Source organism: Balaenoptera physalus (assembly GCF_965194825.1).
Source record: "Balaenoptera physalus genome assembly, chromosome: 1".
Lineage (NCBI taxonomy): Eukaryota > Metazoa > Chordata > Mammalia > Artiodactyla > Balaenopteridae > Balaenoptera > Balaenoptera physalus.
The window spans coordinates 194629854-194647502 of NC_138882.1; the positions used below are offsets into that span (position 1 = coordinate 194629854).

Below are 17649 nucleotides of genomic sequence, written 5' to 3' on the forward strand. Positions count from 1 at the left end.
ACAGTTTGAACACAGAAGCCCAGCCCCCAGGCAAGGACCTGCTGGCCGGTGAGGGCCAAGAGTCAGGTGGGCACCTGTGACTGCCCAGACTCATCACACTGCCCAGGGCGCGGTGACATCACCACATCGTCCTCCAGGTGGGCCACCCCGGGCAAGCAGCTGCCCGGGACCCTCAGGCATGGCTCAGAGCCCGGCACACAGTAGGCCCACGGACAACGTTCAGGGATGAATGGACGGATGGAACAGAGCAGCCAAAACAAACAGAAGACCTGAGCCTGCAGGACGTGGGAGGCCTCTGATGAGAAAAGAGCCGGCAGATGCCACCAGCTGTTGAAACCCCGAAGGCAGATGTGAGGATGGAAAAGACTTAGTATGGCTGAGGGGCCGGGAAGGCGGCTGGAGGGAGGGGCCCGGCTGGACGTCAGGGGCCAAACAGACCCCAGCACCTGTGCTCCCCGGTTTGAAGATAAAATCACGAGCTAAGGACCCTGTGTGCTTTATATCCTGGCTGAACTGGATAGTCGGAATCGAAGTATCAAAGTGGATGCTTTGCTGTGGCCCCGAACGGCCCCCACGGAGGCGGGTGGCCGTGGACCAACAAAGCATCTTCCCAATCAGGCCCAGGAGGTAAAAGCGACACTCGGTTCTGACTGTCTGTCTGCCTGGAGGGGGGGGTGTCCCGACTCAGCCCCACCCGGCCTGAGGACCCTCGCCTCCCAGGCAGAATCACCTCCCTGAACGCCATGGTCCCTTCCAGAACCTTCTGTGTGGTCATGCCTGCCTGCAGCCGGGGAAGAAGCACACAAGGCACAAAATACCCACGCGTCCACACCCTGCAGCCCCTTGACCGAGTCACAACTCACTTTCACTCTCCCGGACGGCCCCCCCTTCCCCGGCTTCAAAGGCGAGGGCTGGTGGTCATGAGCCGAGGCAGGCGTGGCGGTCGGGAGGGGGACACAGCCCAGCCCAGAGTCGGAGCGGACGGAGTGCGGACTCTGGGGACTGAGAACCACATCCCGCCAAGCCCGTCCCTCGGGCCGACCCTGGTGTGAGGTCCCCCTGCGGCCTCAGGAGCAACATCCAGGGGGCCTAAGGGCACAGCCTTGACATTTGCACCAAGCATCCAGCTCTGTTATTCTTTCTAAAGTAGGCAAGTGGACAAAGCCACTCATTTCTCAACTCGGCAGACCCTGAAAAGAAAGCAGACCTCACGCCCGACCACCACCCTGGGCTCATGGAGTCACGGTGACACGGCCTGGTCCCCAGAGCCAGGGGTCTCAGGAGATCCAGCCTGGGCCCTCCCGGCCCTGCCCCTCCAGGCACGGCCATGAGAAACAGGAGGGGGCTTCAGACCCAAAGAGGAGGTGCCAGGGTCTCCCTCATGCCTCACCATCACCCCACATCAAAATTCATTATGGAATATAAATTTTACATCAAAAATCAAATCTACCTAAATCCATCCAGGGGAGTCAGAAGGCTAAAGGGCAGGGTGATAGTTCTTAATGTGGCCAGAAGTGCCCAAGTATGTTTCTGGAACCTTCCTAGGAAACCCCTGCGTGCGTCCCGGGAACCCCTCTCCCCCCACATCAGCAGGACAGCAGCCTTGGTGCCTGGCTTCAAACCGAGCCGCCTGGGGTCTTTTCTTCCTGTTAATTCCCCTTGGCATTGCCTGGGGCTGGGAGGGAGACAGACCCCCAGAGGAAGCCCATAGCGCCAGCACAGGGAAAATGACAGTGGGCACGGCGGCCGAGCTGGTATGTCCTGCCCCTCCCCCACGCTGGAGAAGCAGAGGCTTTGGAGCACAACTCAGGTCTCCTTGAAAAGCACCTCAGAACCAGGAGGCGGCCGGTCAGAGGAGCCCTGCACTATGCCCACGTCCTTCCCCGCAGATGCGTCTCCATCCACATACCTGCGGGAGTGAGGAGAAAGTATCCTCCATCACCGGCCTCATAACTGCAGAGCAGCTCAGGCCGGGCCAGGGCTTGCGTGGGTAACTCGGCTTCCAACACACACACACTGGGGCTCACCCCCCTGACGCGCCCCACGCTGGATGGGGTGCAGACCAAAGGCACACACCTCCCTGGATATTTGTGACCTGCTGACAAGCGGCACAAGTCTGGTGAATTTCCTAACCGAGTTCATTTTGCAGAATCCTCACGTCAGGCTCAGAAAGTGGGTGTTCGGGGCGACGGGTTGTCTCTTCGGAGATGAGCAGAGCGAGGGTTGACCTCACTTCCCCAAGTTTGAGCCCGGGAACACTGTCCACGGAGTGGTTTTGCTTCCATGCCTGTAAAGCCTGTCTGTGGGCCTCTCCTCCCACCTGGGGGGCCCGGCGGGGAAGGCTGGGTACGCTAAGGGCTCTGCAGCATCTTGGGGTCCCCTCTGCCCCGAGGCGAATTTTAGATGAGCCCTTTGCCGCGTCAACCATCCCACCTCAAGGGCAGGGTCAGGCCAGAGTGAAAAAGGGACCCGGCACTCATCAGATTCGTTTAAATATAGGCTCCACTGTCTCCACCCTGAAAGATGCGTGTTTGGGGTTGAGAATGGCACACGCGTCAGATGGAAAATGTGCACGGGGTAATGTGGAGCCTTATTTGGAGGAGATAAAATATTCACCAGGACCCAGCCATGTTTTAAAATGATTATAAATTATTTTAACAGTGCATTTGCAAAGGGTTATAAAAACAGCCATAATATATTTTTTTCCTTAGATTCTAGAATTACCAGTGTGACAGCTAATGCAATAATGATTTGTTTCAAATGCCAGTGTTTAAGCTGTATAAAGCTGATTTTATACATTTTTCCAGTAGGCCGCATTGTAGTTAATGAAATTAAACACACCAATCGCATTTGTCCCCAGGGGACGAGGAACTGAACACACCACTGGTTTATTTTTTTATTAAAATAAATTGCAGCCGGCAAGATGGACTAATTGCATACAGAATTGAAAAAGAAACATTCCATTGATATAATTAAGCCAATTTTCATGGACAGAAATAGTTATGGTGGATATAAAATAAGCAAAGCCTTCACCAGAATCTGACTTTCTTCCTTTTTTTTTCCCCGCAGAATGTTAACTATTAAACAAATATGTATCTCGGGCCAGCACACTCCTATCTGCGGCCCCAAGGCATTGTTCCTCGGAGGCCAGGGAGAGGCCGCCGGCCTGGCCAGAGCGCCTTCAGACCGAGGAGGATTGGAAGGTGAAAGCCAGAGAGAGGAGAGTGGTCAGAGCAGAAGAGGCCACCCCCGTTGCCCTGGGAGCTTGGCAGCCCTGTCCGGCCTGGAATGGCCACTGTGGCCCTGGCTGGAGCTTGTGAGGTGCCCAGACTTGAGGAACAGCGGCCGATTCCGGGCTGGACCTGAAACTGCAGCCAGCGGCTCCTCCGCCCTGTGGGTCAGGTCCACGGCCACAGTTCCTCCTCTCCCCGATTGCCTGGGGGGAGGGGGGAGGATTACTTCCCTCCAGATTTGCGGTGGGGGTGGCGGTAGGGGTTCGAGGGGGGAGCCAGCAGGTCCTACACCTCCTGCGCTGGCTCGAGGGAAAGGCAGTAAGTGGGGTGCAGACGAGGCCAACCCCTGGTCAACACTCCAGCTCTCCTGCACCTGTCCTTGGGAGAGGACACCCAGAGCCAGGGGCTGGAGACCCTGGCAAGGCCTCTGCCCAGCCTGCGTGGGGAGAGCAGAGTGGAAGAGTCCAGTCCCGGGCGGAGAAAGAATCCAGTCTGAAGGAGGCGAGTGCACGAGGCAGCCAGTTGCATTCACAAGCTGTAAGCACATTGATATCTTACTTGCTTTTTAAGAACAGACCTGTTACAAGCTGACCGTTGGCCCTGGGAAAATGCTTAAAACCTGACACACTAAAAAAATAAAATAAAATAAAATCCTCGGAATTAACTGCAGGCTGCAGTGCCCTGGTGGGGGGCGGGGTGATAAATAAGAAACCCTGGAGGGCTTTACGGAACATTCAGTTTCACCATTAACTTGCTGTGTGATCTTGTCGGGTTATTTGACCTCTCTGTGCCCTGGGTTTCTTACCCAGAAAAGTGGCGCCGGCTAGCCACACTTTATCCTCCTCAGGGTCAGTGAACGGAGTGGGTCATACCTCCCAAGCGGACCATGAGCACCTTTACGGGACCGTCACCCTGAGGCTGCAGCGAGCGGCACGGAAACATGGGCAGCAGCTCAGGCTGCAGCCCGCTCGGGCCTCCCCGCAGGTGCGTGCCAGAGTGCACGGACCCCAGCGGCAAGTTCGGCGATAGGCAGGGCTCATTCCTGGAAAGCCGAACCCCCAACCCCGCCTCGGTTTTCCCGCACCGGCCCGACTTAGACCCAGCCTTCCGGGCCCACTGCCGCGTCTCTCCGGGCCCAGGTCCGCGACGCGACTTGGAACCGCACACGGCCTGCAGCCCACGGAGTCTGGGCGAGGGTCAGCAGTCGGGAGGGGTGAGGAGCCCGCCCTCCTCATTCCAGGAAGCCCAGGGAGGCGGGGACCCCTGGGGCCAGACTGCGGTCCTGGAGGAGGAGGTCTGGGCTGAGACCAGGGGCTCGGCGCAGCCACCGCCACCGACCCGCTGCGCGGTGTAGACGCGGGCGCTCCTTGCGCCGCGCCGTAGTTGCCGCGACTTTGTGCGCAGAGAACCCCGGGCCGCGGAGACCATCCGCTCAGCCTGGGGACCCCCGGCCCGGCCCGGCGCGTCTGGAGCCCCGGGCAGCCCGAGCCCGCGCACGCAGCTAGGCCGGGCCGGCTCCCTCCACCTCGAGAAGTTTCTTGCCCGCGCGCGCGCGCGCGCGGGGACGGCGCCCAGGCTGTTCCTAGTCCTCCTGCGCCGGCTACGTGAGCTGCAGCGTCCAAGACTTGTTACACGGGTTTGATTCAAAACCTGATAAATTGTATTTAACGCTATTTGAAATTTTTAAACGAAATTATTCACAAGATTTTTAATCCTGGACAATTTTTGTTGAAACTCTAATTATAGGTCACCTTAATTACCAGCCCAGCCCCCAAGGATCTCTAATTGCCTCCTAATTGAATAAAACAGGGGGCTAATCGCGCCCACGGCGGCCCAGCGAGCTGGCGCGCCTCCCCCAGGGGCTGGTTGATGGGACCCCCCGGGCCGACCTCTCCGCCCGCACCAGGCCTCTCAACAGAAACGGGGGACCGGGTCCCATGCCCTGAGCTCTGCCCAGAAGGGAGACGCCCGGTGCCTAGGGGGCCGCGGGCGGGGAGGGGAGAGGAGGACCGGCCCGCACCTGCACCACGCCAGCAGCCAACGGGAGCAGCGGGGCGGCCCTGAGCGGCACAGGGTGACTGGGGACCCCAGGGCAGAGCCGGTGCCCTTCCCCCAGGGAGCCCGTCGGGAGGTCACTCCATGAACAGGGATCCCCCCTCCAGCGGGGCCTCGGCACCCTGGCACGCCCGCGGGGCCCCTGGCAAGCCAGAGCCTTCGGGCCATCCGCGCACCGCCGCGGGGCACCTGGCCTTGGCCGCCAGCCCTGCACCCCGCCCCTCCACCGCAGCCTCCGCGTTTTCGCCCGAAGCGGGGTAAGCCGCCAGACTCCCGCTGGACATTTCCTGGCGCTGCTGCCCTACCAGGCGTCCAGATGGGAGGCTGCTGTCCGGCTCCTGGGAGAGGACGAGTGGAAGGGGCAGGCCTCCGCCCTCCCCCACCCCCGAGGGTGGGAGAAGGCTGGGCCCAGCAGGGCTGCAGCCTGGCCTGTTTCTGCTGGGGAGAAGGAACAGGCTGGCAGCTCAGCCTACAGCCAGGCTCCCCCCACCCTGTCACACACATCAGTCTCCAAGGAGGCGCACAGAGCCTTCCTCTAGCAAGAGGCAGTGCCCCCACCCACACCCCAGGGGCTAGGTGGCAGTCAGTAGCTGTCTGGAGGAGACTCTTCCCAGGCCTGAAATACGCAGTGTCTCGGACTCTGGGGTCTGTCACCTCCATGGGGATCAGGCCTCACGGGCACTTCCATGAGGGCCCTGGCTGGATGCTGTTTCGGGGGCACATCCTTCCTCCCCCAGGGTCCCTACCTGCCCACCTGGCTCCCAACAGCGGCAGAAACACAAAGCTTTTGTGTGGCATTTCATTTTTAAGTGTCGGGCAGGGACGGCCCCATTTCCCCACCGGCCAGCAAAGCCTAGCCGTGTGTGAGGGGACCCTGGCCCCGACCTGTCCTCACCCCACTCAGGCCTCCCAGGCTCAGCTTGAGATGGAGGGTTTCCCAGCAGCTGATCTGTAGCCCTGGCCTGAGTGCCCCAGTGTCCTCTGACCTTACAAGCTCAACTCAGAGCCCCCAGTGTGGGCCCCAAAGTTGCTACCAACTCAGCCAGCACGCAGACCCAGCGGGAGAGACCCCCTGGAGTGGGGTCCTGGGGGAACAAACAAAATTAGAGCCCCAGATGCACCCTCTAGGGCAGCCCCCCAAGCTCTGAATGGGGGGGGTCACACCCCACCCCCGACCCGGCTGTCCCTCCACGCCTGGCAATGGCCGCGGGCACAGGCCAGTTCTGCACGCTGGCCTTGTCACCACGACCTCTTTCCCTTCTCCCAGCCCCCTGACCCTGGCCGGGATGTGGCTTGGAGGGAGAGGTTCTGTTGGTGGCACTGGGTCTGCCCCACTGCCTCGGATTCAGGTAATGGAGTCAGGTTCCTCGGGACGCCCACATCTGCTTAAAATACTGTCCAAAGAAATGAAATTTCTCAGTGGATCCAGTGATCTGTGTCGGGCAGGCAGCGAGGTCCCGTGCCTGCCTGGGCCACCTTCTTGGGGAGGGCTGGGGGCAGCTGTCCTGGCTGTGGAGCGCAGGCAGGAGGGGTTCCCACAGCTCGCTCCAGTGTGGCTCTGGCTGGGTCTGGGCCTGACAGCCCTGCTCCGCGCTGGCTTTTTCTCAATAAGGACTCCCAGGAAAAGAAACCCTGTGCTCTGCCCTACCCTTGGGTCCAGTTCTCCCGCCTCTGAGCCGGGCTGCACGTCACTGCCAGGCACCCATTCTAAGGCCCTAGGCAGAGCCGGGCCGGGAACCTTCCCCACCTGGCTGGCGTGGAGTACACAGAGAGCTGAGGGCCAGACGGGCAGCCGGCGGGCGTGGGACGCTCGCAAGTTTCGGCGGCCGCGCCGAGCGCCCTGAGCCGGCCTCTCGCTTGCAGCGAAGGCCCGGCGAGAATTCGGCCGCTTTCCACCTTCTCGCTCCAGCTTCGGGCCCTTCCTCGGGGAGAGCCTGACCCGGGCAGCCTGCCACCGGGGAGCCGAGTCACTGAGGAGATCCGCGGTGCACAAACAGACCCCGACACGCACACGAACACGCAGACTCCGCGCGCCCGCCGGCGGGCAGATAGCACGCGCACAAGCAACCGAACGCGGGGCCTTGTTCGCACCAAGAGGGGCCAGAGGTCACGGGAGGCCGGGGAGGCCGAAGCCACGAGCCCTGGGCAGAGGAGACCGGCTGGAAATGGGCGCTTCAACGAGGGGCCCCGAGAGGCTGCGGGCGGAGTCCAGGGTCGTCCTGCGGAAGCTGGGAGCTGCTTTTCCCCCGCGGGCCCGACGCGAGGCCTACGACTCGGGGGGAGGGGGGCGGTGCGGCTGAGCCGGCCGAGCACCGAACCGAGAGGGTAGGACTTCTTCGGAAAAGTGCCGCGAGTTTCGCGCCCCCCGGGCTCACGCTTGGGGGCTCGGCCCTGCGTGCTGCGAGGCCCGGACGGGCAGGGTCGGGCCCAGGAGGACCGGACCGATCGGCCTGGTGGTCCGGCAGGGATTCCCCAGGGGAGCAGGCCGGGCGCCCCTTCTGCGGGTGGGCGGGCGGCCGCGGAGGAGGGGGCGGCGAGAGCTGGAGGAGCCGAGAACGCTCGGGACGGCGCTCGCCGCTTCGCTGCAGCCGGGCCGCGGCCGGGCTTCGGGAGCCGCGCTCGCCGGGCCGCGGCGCCGCCGCCCCCACCTGCCCGCCTCTCGGGCCGCAGCCCCGGGCCCGCGGGCCTGGCACCGGATGGCGCCGGCGGCCGGGGCGCGGAGGGCGCGCGGGTGGCCCCAGGCGCGGCGGCGGGCTGTGGGGCGGGCGGCGAGCGCACCCGGCCGGCGGCGAGGACCGGGCTGGCGGCGGGCTGGGCGCGCGGAGCCCGGGCGCGCGGAGCCCGGGGCTCGGCCCGAGACGGAGCGAAAGAGAAAGTAAGACCGGGGACCGGGCAGTCTCGCCGGGGGCAGCTCTGTCCCCGCCGGGCCTCGGGGCGGTGCCAGGCGAGCGGGCGCGGGAGGGTCCGAGCGGGGCCGAGGTCGGCGGCGGCGGCGGCGGCGGGGAGGAAGGCGGCCCGGTGGGGACTCTCCTGCCGGGAGCACCGGCGCCGGGGCGGCCGCGCGGGCTGCCGGAGTCGCGCAGGAGCGCCCGCCGCCGCGCGGGGCACCAGTTGGGAATAAACTTCACGACCATAGTTCCAAGCCCAGGAAAACGCCTCCATTTTGCTCCCCCAGTGGCTGTGGCTGTCCTGCCGTCGCCACCCCTGCCCTTGCGCCCGAGGAACCGGGTGGGCGCCGGCCCGCGCCCCCTCCTCCGCCCCCTCCCCGGCTCGGGGTCTCCCTCCTCTGCGCCCGGCTGGCGGACGCCAAAGGCGGTGCTCTAGCGCCCACTATTTCAAAAGCCCGGAATATGATTTGACCAGGACTGAGAGCCACTCGGAGAGAGAGGGAGAGAGCGAGCGAGGAGGAAAAAGTTGCTCTCCCCTTTCGTCAACTTTTCGCTAACTTTCGCTTTTCGCTCCCCTCCACCCCCAGCCCTCCCCCTCCGCCCCCCTCCCCGGCCCCCACCGCGCGCCTCGGGTTCCCGGGCCCGAGCGCTTGACACTGGGGGGGGGGGGAGGGGGTTCGGCGAGGAGGGGGCCGGCGCCTTCGGGGAGCGCGCGGCCCGGGCGCCCCGAGCCTCCGCGCCGAGCCCGGCCGCCCCGGAGCGCGGGAGGCGGAGCAGCCCCCGGGCCGCGCGGCCGATCCGGGGGCCGAGAGCCTGAGGCGCGCCGGCCGCGCCCCGACGCGCACCCCTGGCCCGGGCGCCCCGGCCCCGCGGCCCGGGCCCGGCGGCGCGGCGCGGCCGAGCGCGGGAGACTTACTTTTGGCTAGCTTCCTCGCCCTCGCCTTGGATCGCATGGTGTCGGCTCGCGGAATCTCTCTCCTCCTCCTTGAGTCCAGAAGCAGCTACACACTATCTTCATCTCCCCAGCATTGTCAGTTTGGACACCTTCGCACATGCGCACAGAGCACTCAATCTGACACCCCTCGCCGGGGCCAAAAAAACTTTGCAATGTATTCATCATCCTCATCGTCGCGCCGCCGCCGCCGCCGCCTCCTCGGCGCGGGATTGGGGGGCTCTCCTCGGCCTTCCTGGTCTTCACCTCACTTATCTCTCTCCCCCCCCCGCCCCTCCCTCCCCCTTCCTCCCCCCTCCCTCCCCCCCTCCCCTTTCAGCGCAGCTCGGAACTGGCCCTTTAAGAAAACATTCCGTGCTCGGCGCTCCCGCCCGGGGCCCGCACCCCGGACACTTTAAAAGGACCCAGGTGGCCCCGGAGGCGAGGTGACTATTCGCCCCCCCCCCTTCCCCTGAGTCGCGTCGCGCTGCTGCTCCCGCCCCAGCTGGGGCCGAAGATGGAGTGGCGGCGGGGTTTGTCCTCGAGACTTCCTTGGATCTGGGGGCAAACGCGCCGACAGTTCGGACGCGGGTCTGGCTGGTTTTGCTTCGTCTTATTGCATTTTATGACTAATTAAAAAGCTTTGCGTTCACCGTCGCCCCAGCCCGCTTTCCTCCTGGCTCTTCCCTCCGCCCCTGCCCCTAGCCCGCGATCGCCCGAACCCGGCTCCTTCGAAGCCCCCTTCGGGCCCCGCCGCCCCCCTCGGGCCTCCCCGGCCCCCGCCTCCGCCCCCACCCCGCCCCCACCCCTTCGCCCCCACCCCTTCGCCCCCACCCAACCGCTCTAGCTTCGGGCTCCGCGGCTCAAAAACAACAGCGGCAGCGCCGCCAGCTCCGCGCTCCGCCACTGCCCGGGCCGGCGGGCGGGACTCGGACCCGCCGCCCTCGGTCCCGCACGGAGCCGCAGGGAGCAGCGCGCCGGGCACTGGGGAGGCGGCGCCGGGGCAGCCGTCCCAGCGCCGGGCGCCCTGCACCTCGCCGCCTCGGGCGGGCCCGCTCTCTCCTGCCTCCGCGGCCCCAGGTGAGTACCCAACGGCGCGAGCGCCCGAGCTGGGCCACCTCGAGCGACCGGAGCCTCTGGGGACACGTCCCCCTCGCCTCGCGCGGCCCAGGTGCGTCTCGGGCGGGAGAGCCGGCGGAGGAGCAGGTGCCGGAGCGCTGGCGGGAGCCGACTGGGCGTTGCTTCTGCCCCACAGCCCTCAAATTCGGCGGTGCGGCGGCGGAGGGGCAGGCTGGGCGCAGGCAGTGTGTTCCGGGCCCAGGGGCCTGGAGGGGACGGTGAGAACTGCTCATTCGAGTATGTCTGGGATTCGAGAAGGAATTGGAAGCAAACGGAGGCGCTGACCCCCGCGCTCTTTCAAGTACCAGGGTTCTGCCAGGCTGCGGGACTTGGAGCTGCCAGAGAGTCTCCCTGAGCCGGGGAGGGGTCGTGTGCGCGGTGCGGGGTCTCTGCCGCCCTGGGTGGGCTTCGGGCCGTGCCCCTCCCCTTTGTTGTGCAGAGAGACCAGTGGCGCCTCCGCTGGGACCTACATTCGGAACCCCGCGCCCTCGCCATAAAAGAGGTGAACTGGCAATGTCCAAGGAGCTGCCCCCGAGACCCCGGGGTCCTAGCAGAGGCGCCCCGATACCAAGGGGCGCATGGCCCACGCTACCCCAGAGGAAAGCCCGACGGAGCCGGGCTTGTCAAAAGCCAGCGGCGGCAGCGCGCTGGGCCTTCCACCCTGGCCTCTCCGCCGTCCTCAGCCGCTTCCCTGCCGGGATTCGAACCCCGACGGAACCCCCACTGCTGGGGGGTGGGGTGTCCAGGCTTGTGCCCGCCCGCTTACTGCCCCGGACGGAGAAGGCGCTCTCTGCCCGGCCGGGATGCCCACTGACCGCCGCCTCTGTTGTTTCCGGCCCTCGGTGAGTGTTGCCTGCGGTGGCGGCCCCGAATTCACCATCAGCTCAGTCCCCTGGCCCGCCGCCCTCCGACGGCCTGTGGCTCGCCGCCTCCCCCTCGCCGCCTCCCGAACCCTGACCATCTTTCCTCGGAGACTGGGCAGAGAACCGCCAGGCTCAGAGGGTCCCTGGGCCTTGTTGCCAGGCCCTCCGGGGCTTGGAGGAGAGTCCCCACGGGGGGCTAGGGCGTGGCTGCCCTGGGTCCTCGTGGGCTCAGAGCCCTCTCAAGCCCAGGGTGTGTGTGTGTGGAGGGGTCGCTGGGAGAGGCAGGAAGGGAGCTGGAGCCCCCCGCTCTGGAGCTGTCTCCCTCACCCAGCCACGGCAGGCTCCAGCAGGGAGCAGAATTGCGCTGGGGCGCTGGCCAGGAGAACACAAACACAGGGTCGCCCTCCCGCCTCGGCACCCCAGATTCTCCCAGCCAGGCTAGGTGTGAGGCCTGGGGGGAATACAGTGGCTCCTGTGAAGCCCTCCCACCTGCAGAGAGAGGGAGTCCCTTCCCCACCCCGACCCCCAGCTTAGCACTGTTTCTCCCACCCAGGTGGCAGCCAGCAGGACCCGAGGTCAGGAAGGCCCAGCCTCTTCTGGGGGTGCCCCAGCTCACTCAGGCCCTCTCTGTGCTCCCTCCCTCAGCTCATGCGGTGATGAAAATTGTGGAGCAGCCTCCAGACTCTGGGACTGCACCCTTGCCGGGGCCCAGGAGAGGAGGGCGGGCGTCCGGGGAGAGGGCCTGTCTGTGCTGTCTCTGGCCGGTGTCCCCTAGGGCCCTGGAGGGTGGGGAGGACTACAGCTCCGAGCCTGCCTGGGGAGGAGTAAGCTAGCGGTCAAGGGTGACCAGGAAGACAGCCGAGGTGCCGACACCCCCAGGGTGCGCTCTCGAATCAGCCCCATCAGCTTGAGAAGCCCGGGCGGGCCGTCCCCAAGGCCATGGCCCTGGCCGAGGTTGGGTCCCGGCCTGGCCAGGCCCTGCCCCCGCGTGGTGAGACTTAGACCTGACGGAGAGCAGGTCAGGCCTCAGGGAGAGTCCTGAGGAGCAAAAGCGTGGAGCATGGGAAATCAGATGCAGGTCCTCCGGGGCGCCCAGCTCTGTGTCCTGCCCCACCGCGGACATTAAGAGACTTGGGGAAACAGCTTGGGCCGGGGGGGGCTCAGCCAGAATAGGACAGTTTTCATTTCAATGGTACCAAAAGGTTTAAAGGCTGTTTTCAAACTGAGCTAAGCTTTGGGGATTCTTGTGGCCGGGCCAAAGCTGGGACCTGGGGACTCCGCACTGGGGTGGGAGTACGCAAGTGCCGCCCACCCCGTCCCTGGTGCCCTCCACAGGGGCTTCTGTCCCTGCCAGACTGTCCAAGGCTGGTGACGTGTGGGTCGGCCACAGTGATGTGCTCTACACCCTATGGCGTTTGGGAACAGACTTCAATGCTGCGGTCTAGGGGACGGGAGGGGGGACTTCTACCACCAACTTGTGCCGCAACCTAGAATCCTGCTTCAGGCCAGAGCTCAGCACACTCCCAGCCTCCCCAGCAAGCAGGGAGGCGCAGCTGGAGACCCAAGACCAGATGAACTCCTTTGAGAAAAGGCTGGGCTCGGGAGAGAGCACGTGAAGTTGCTCCTGCAGGGCTATCGTAAGCCTCACTGCGGGCCCCAGGGCTCCCAAGAAGCCCATTTGTAATAAACCACACTGGGGTACCGTGCACTCCCAGCGTCCAAACTGCGGGGCTGGAGGGTCCCTTTGCTCGGCCAGGAAGGGGCCCCATGCCAACTGGAAGAGGCCGTGCCTGTGGAGAGGAGGTCCACATCGTGAGGTCTGTGGGCCTGGAGGTGCAGGGTCAGAGCCGTCCAGCGGCCCAGCGCAGGACCTCTGCAGACTGTGGCTGCGGGGTGGGAACAGGCAGCCAGCAGGCCAGATGCACTGACTCCGATAGCTTCCCGCTGCTTTCCTCCACGTTCCCCTCGGTGTTCGCTGAATTTGGCCACTGGCTCTGGGCACTCAGTCTCCGGGCTCCATCGGATGAAAAGTCAAGTTCTGTTCACCCTCCAGTTTCTGCTCAGAAAAGAGTAGCTGAGAGAATAAAAGCAGGCTCCGTTCGTTGACGTGCGGTCTCCTCTCAGGAGACCCGGAATTGCCCCAGGAGGCGTCCAGACCACCAGTCCTCGCCCCACCCCCGACTTGGGGCCACCGAGTCAGGCCGAGATGGGGGTCTCCCTCCCTGGGCACATTCTGCCCCACACTAGGTGGAAATGGCCCCCATTTGAGCAGCAGCAGGAGACCACGTGGGATGCTTGGGGACAAGCAGTATGGTTCCCACTGCACACAGAAGAGAGCGGAGATGATCTCTGTGGCCAGCAGGGGACCCAGTCGAGGGGCTGAATGCAGAGGGCTTCCAGCCTGGGGTGAACAGTGTTTGGTCCAGCATGGGGTGGGGGGCACAGGCAACCCACAGAGCCCTTTCCTCCCCAGCCGGACCTCCACACTGGCCCCACGGTGGGTGCTGCCCCAGCACCGCACCTCAGCCCCAGACTGGGACCACAGGAGCCTCCCTGGACCCTGGGGTTAGTATTTCAGACCTCCTTTTGCCCCTCTTCCTACCCCAGGCCCAGAGACACTCGCTGTGACCCAGGTAAGTTTAGAGGCCAGAAGCACACAGGACCCGATTTCTGGCCAGCGAGTTCAGAAGCTATGTGGCGACTCAGAGCGGAGGCCTCCGGCACCCACACCCTGTCCCTGGTTCTGGAGTGGGTCGCAGAGAGGGTTGGGACGCTCCCAACCAAGACTTCCAAGGAATGTGAGCCATGTAGCTGATTTCGAACAAACCCCAGATGTTTAGAAGCCTACTTCCTTCTCAGGCAGGAGGACGCTCTCTCTTGTACACCGGCAGCCTCTTGGGAGGGCTCCGGTGATTTCTCTGCCGGGATCTTGGAGTTCTGGCTAAGGCCACCATCTTGCAGGAGCGCAGATGCTCGTAAGGGGCACCTGGGGTCTGCCACGTGCTTTGGGGGGGATGTGATGAGTTTTGTTTTCTTTTTTTTAATTTAAGAGATTGAGGCTGTGGGCTTGAACTCCCTCGTTTGAGCCAGGTGGGAGTTGACTCCAGTATCTCCGCCCAAACCGGCACCCCAAGAAGCGCAGGAAGTCCCTGGCGACTCGTTCCGCCGCAGCGCGCAAAGCGGGCGGGACTCACCGGCTAAGTCCCGGGGCTCCAGCAACCGCGCGCGGGCTGCGGCTCTGGCTCCGGCCTTGGCCGCCGAGAGCAGTAAACGGAATCGGCTTCCCACGCTTTCCCTCTCCATGTCGGAACTTTTCAAAACCCGCTTAAGAATCCCGTCGTCCAATTTGCGCGGATCCTGAGCCTCGCGTTCACCCCGCCCCACCTGGAGAGAGGACCCTCGCGCCGCCCGCACCCCCGGGCCGCCGGCCCGCGCACGTGGGGAGCACCTTCGTTCCCCTCAGCGCCCTGGCCCTGCGGCGCGGGCAGAGCTCCGCCCCGCAGAGGTGGCACTGCGGTCGCTCCGGAAGGGTGCCCGCGTAGACGCGGCCGCCGCCTCCTGCTCCAGGTTCCGGCTGCGCGCAGGCAGGGCCCTGTGGCAACAACGAAAACGGAGAGCCGCGTCGTTTTCCGGGCGTCCTCTGGGTGGGAGCCCGCCCTCCGCGTCCCCAGACGCCTCAGAGCCGAGCAGACTCCGCCATCCACACCTGGGCTTGCCAAGCCCTCTCCTCTGCGTCCTCTGAACCTTGGTCCCTTCCCCTACACCCCGACCCCGTTAGTCTGTAAACCAAATTTCGCCTTTGGTCCTGCCGCGTCCTCCCGACGTAACCGTGGAGGAGGATTTCTTCACGCCTCAGTTTCCCCATCTGTGCAGAGGGGCAAAATACTTCTGCGCCCCTCCCAGGGTTGATGTGGGATTGGCAGGGAGAGCGGAGGATGGAAAACGCCCGGCGGGGCCCAGCGCTGCCCACCTTTTGGGGCTCAGAGGTCGTGCCCAGACTGCAAGGGGCCCAAGGTTGCTCTTGAGCGATCGCTGCCCTCCCCCTTTTCTCCCCCCGCCCCCACCCCAGAACGCCCCTCCCCCCGGCGCGGTGGCGGAGGTGCGAGGGTCCCTCTCGGCGCCCAAGCGCCTCCAGTCTCCGCTCTGTCCCTGGACAGGGTTTCCCTCGCCCTGGGCGGTTCTCTCAGTTTCCTTTGGGGCCCAGGGAGGTTTAACACAACAGGCTCCAACTCTCGGGGTGGTACCACCGGGCACCCAAAATCTCACGGAGGGTGGGTGCTGGGGATGCTGGGGGAGGGGAGACAGGCGATAGAAGCCCTGATTCCAGGTGAGCTCGCAGAAGGGAATTTGCCCCCGTCCCTCTCCTCCCCGCGCCGCGGGGTGTCGGGCTTCTGGGCGGGACCCTGGGGCGTGACCTAGGGCTTAGAGATCAGCCTTAAACTAGCCCAGCTAGTGGTGAGGGAGGGAATAGGGAGCTAGGGGAGCTCGGGGAAGGGCACGGCCTATTCAAACCGTCCAGGCTGCCCACTGCTTCTGGGCAGGACCAGTGGAGGATGGGGGGTGGCGAGGGGGCGCCAAGTGGACACACCCTCCCCAGGTCCCCTTGACCTGCCACCAAACCAGTAATCGCTGGCGGATCTCTGAACCGGCAAGAAAACGGAAGAGACCAGGACCGCCCCAGGCAGGGAAAAAAATTACCTCTTGTGCTGAGTGACCCGAAGCTGATGGAATCAGTTGGGGATTCCTGTCCCCTGGGGCAGGGCTGGCTTCTTCTGACTCTGGCGCCCAAGCCCAGGACCCGGGGGCTCTAACAAGGGAGAAGGGCACACGCAGTTCTTGGCTCCTCTGCCCCTGCCTGGGCTTCTCCACCTTCTCTCCCTTCTGCGAGGGCAGTGGGGCTCCCTCCCCAGTCCTCCCTCTCGAATCTGCACGAGGTTCCCCGGTGAAGGAAGGAACGGTGGCCGGAATGGCAGGGACATGCTGACACAGTGACACAGGGCCCTGCGCCTGCGGCTCAAGCAGGTCAGGGGTCCTCACTGAGGACTGAGGGACTAGGGTAGCAGCCCCTCACTCACGGGGCACCCCCCCATGATATCAGTGGAACTATGATGAGTGTCTTGCCGGGTGGGGGGCAGCAGAGGGATTGCCTGGGCACTGCCCTCACCACGCACTAACACAGGACGCCTCCCCTGCTCCCCTGAAGGACAAGCAGACTGCTGGGGGGAGGGGGGGAGGGGGGGCAGGAGGGGCTCAGCTTAGTCAAAGCCAGCTCCTTCCCCATTCCGCCTGGGACCCTGGGTCAGCCCCCCACCGGCCTCCTGGGCACCCCAGTTTCCTGCTGTGCAATATGGGGTGCTGTGGGCACAGCTGCCTGCAGGGGCGGGGCCTGGCACCTCCTGGGAGCTCTTGGGCTCTTGGAGAGGGGCCTGCTAATGGCAGGAGTCCCTGCACCCTCTGAGCCCTCCTCTCCCAGAACCAAGGCCTGCCCCCAGGGCTCTGAGTTGGATTCATGGAGGGCAGGTCCTCGCTCCCTTGCTGGACACAGAGGGCAAAGGACTGGGGACGGGGCTCCCGGGAGCTGTGGGTTCCCCTCGCCCTGCAGCTCTTAACACACTCCCAGAGTCACGGCTACCCTCCTGACCTTGGTCTGGTCAGAGTGGAGGCTGTCCGAGGGCCAGCTGGTCTCCTGGCACCTGCCTTCAGTGCTTCCCATAGGTCGCCACCTGCCCCCTGAGAGGCCAAGGCCGTCAGACTGTGTGCAGACCTAATATCCATTCATTCATTCATTGATGTATGGCCAGGGGCCCTGGTAAGGCTGGTGCGCCTGGAACTTACAGTCGCACGGCGGGGGCTGAACGTGAAGCCTGTTCCTCCAGCAGACCTGCAGCTTCCAGGGCATCTTACCCTCCCCTCCCCCCGCTCCCCCCAGGGTCCCAGTGCCTGGCCCATGCTTGGAGCTCAGTGAATGAATGAATGAATGAACAAATGAAGAGGGCTGAGTGAGTAGAAAGTGACCTGGGATACCTGAAGGCTGATTTCAGCCCAGGAGACGGAGGAGGCGTGGGCAACCTTCCAGGCCAGGGCAGTGGAGGCGCAGCCCTGTGCTGAGTGCCCTTTCCTTCAGCTGTCCTGATTCAAAAAGGGCCGCCCTGCATTCAGCAGCCTGTGCCAAGGGACAGGGACGACACAGCAGTGAGCAAGCCACCCAGGTCCCCTGCTGCAAGGTGCAGGGTTTGCAAAAGGGAAGCCCACTTGCTCTGGGGTGGGTGGGGTCAGTGGGATGATGGAGGCAGGGGACAGTGGCAGAAAGAGCATCCTTGGGAGACATGCGGTCTCTCCGTGGGCTTCCCTGGCCTGGAGTGATGGAGCCCAGGTGGTGCCGGGGCTCCTGTACCAGGCAGCGTGCTGGTGGCCGCCCAGCTCACTCCCATCCCTGGGCTGCGTCACAGTGCGTGTGACCCGCATGAGAACCCCACGCAGTAGAACCGCAGTCAGGAGAAACTGGTGCTCAGAGGCGCAAGGACTTCCCGCAGAGGCGGGACAGTGGGAGTCACCTGCTG

The 17649-nt window shown here is 64.5% G+C and overlaps 2 protein-coding genes across 19 annotated transcripts in view; one reads left to right on the plus strand and one right to left on the minus strand.

Annotated features, from left to right (window-relative positions):
• Positions 1-9436, minus strand: part of PRDM16 (PR/SET domain 16) — a 326525-nt gene extending 317089 nt beyond the window's left edge. For 3 of the 4 annotated variants that reach the window (XM_082463679.1, XM_082463678.1, XM_082463680.1), the window contains exon 1: positions 9093-9436. In XM_082463679.1, the coding sequence (XP_082319805.1) occupies positions 9093-9129 (37 nt within the window). In that variant the 5' untranslated portion in view covers positions 9130-9436. The remainder of the gene's footprint in view (positions 1-9092) is intronic. The other variant, XM_082463681.1, reaches the window with a different exon arrangement.
• LOC309661756 (uncharacterized protein) overlaps positions 1913-17649 on the plus strand; it is a 36241-nt gene continuing 20504 nt past the window's right edge. For 2 of the 15 annotated variants that reach the window (XR_014264255.1, XM_082463728.1), the window contains exon 1: positions 9563-11068. Coding sequence is in view for 1 of the 15 variants with exons in the window: in XM_082463728.1 (XP_082319854.1) it covers positions 10740-11068 (329 nt within the window). In the remaining 14 variants the exon portion in view is untranslated. The other 13 variants (XR_014264250.1, XR_014264251.1, XR_014264252.1 and 10 more) reach the window with 13 other exon arrangements.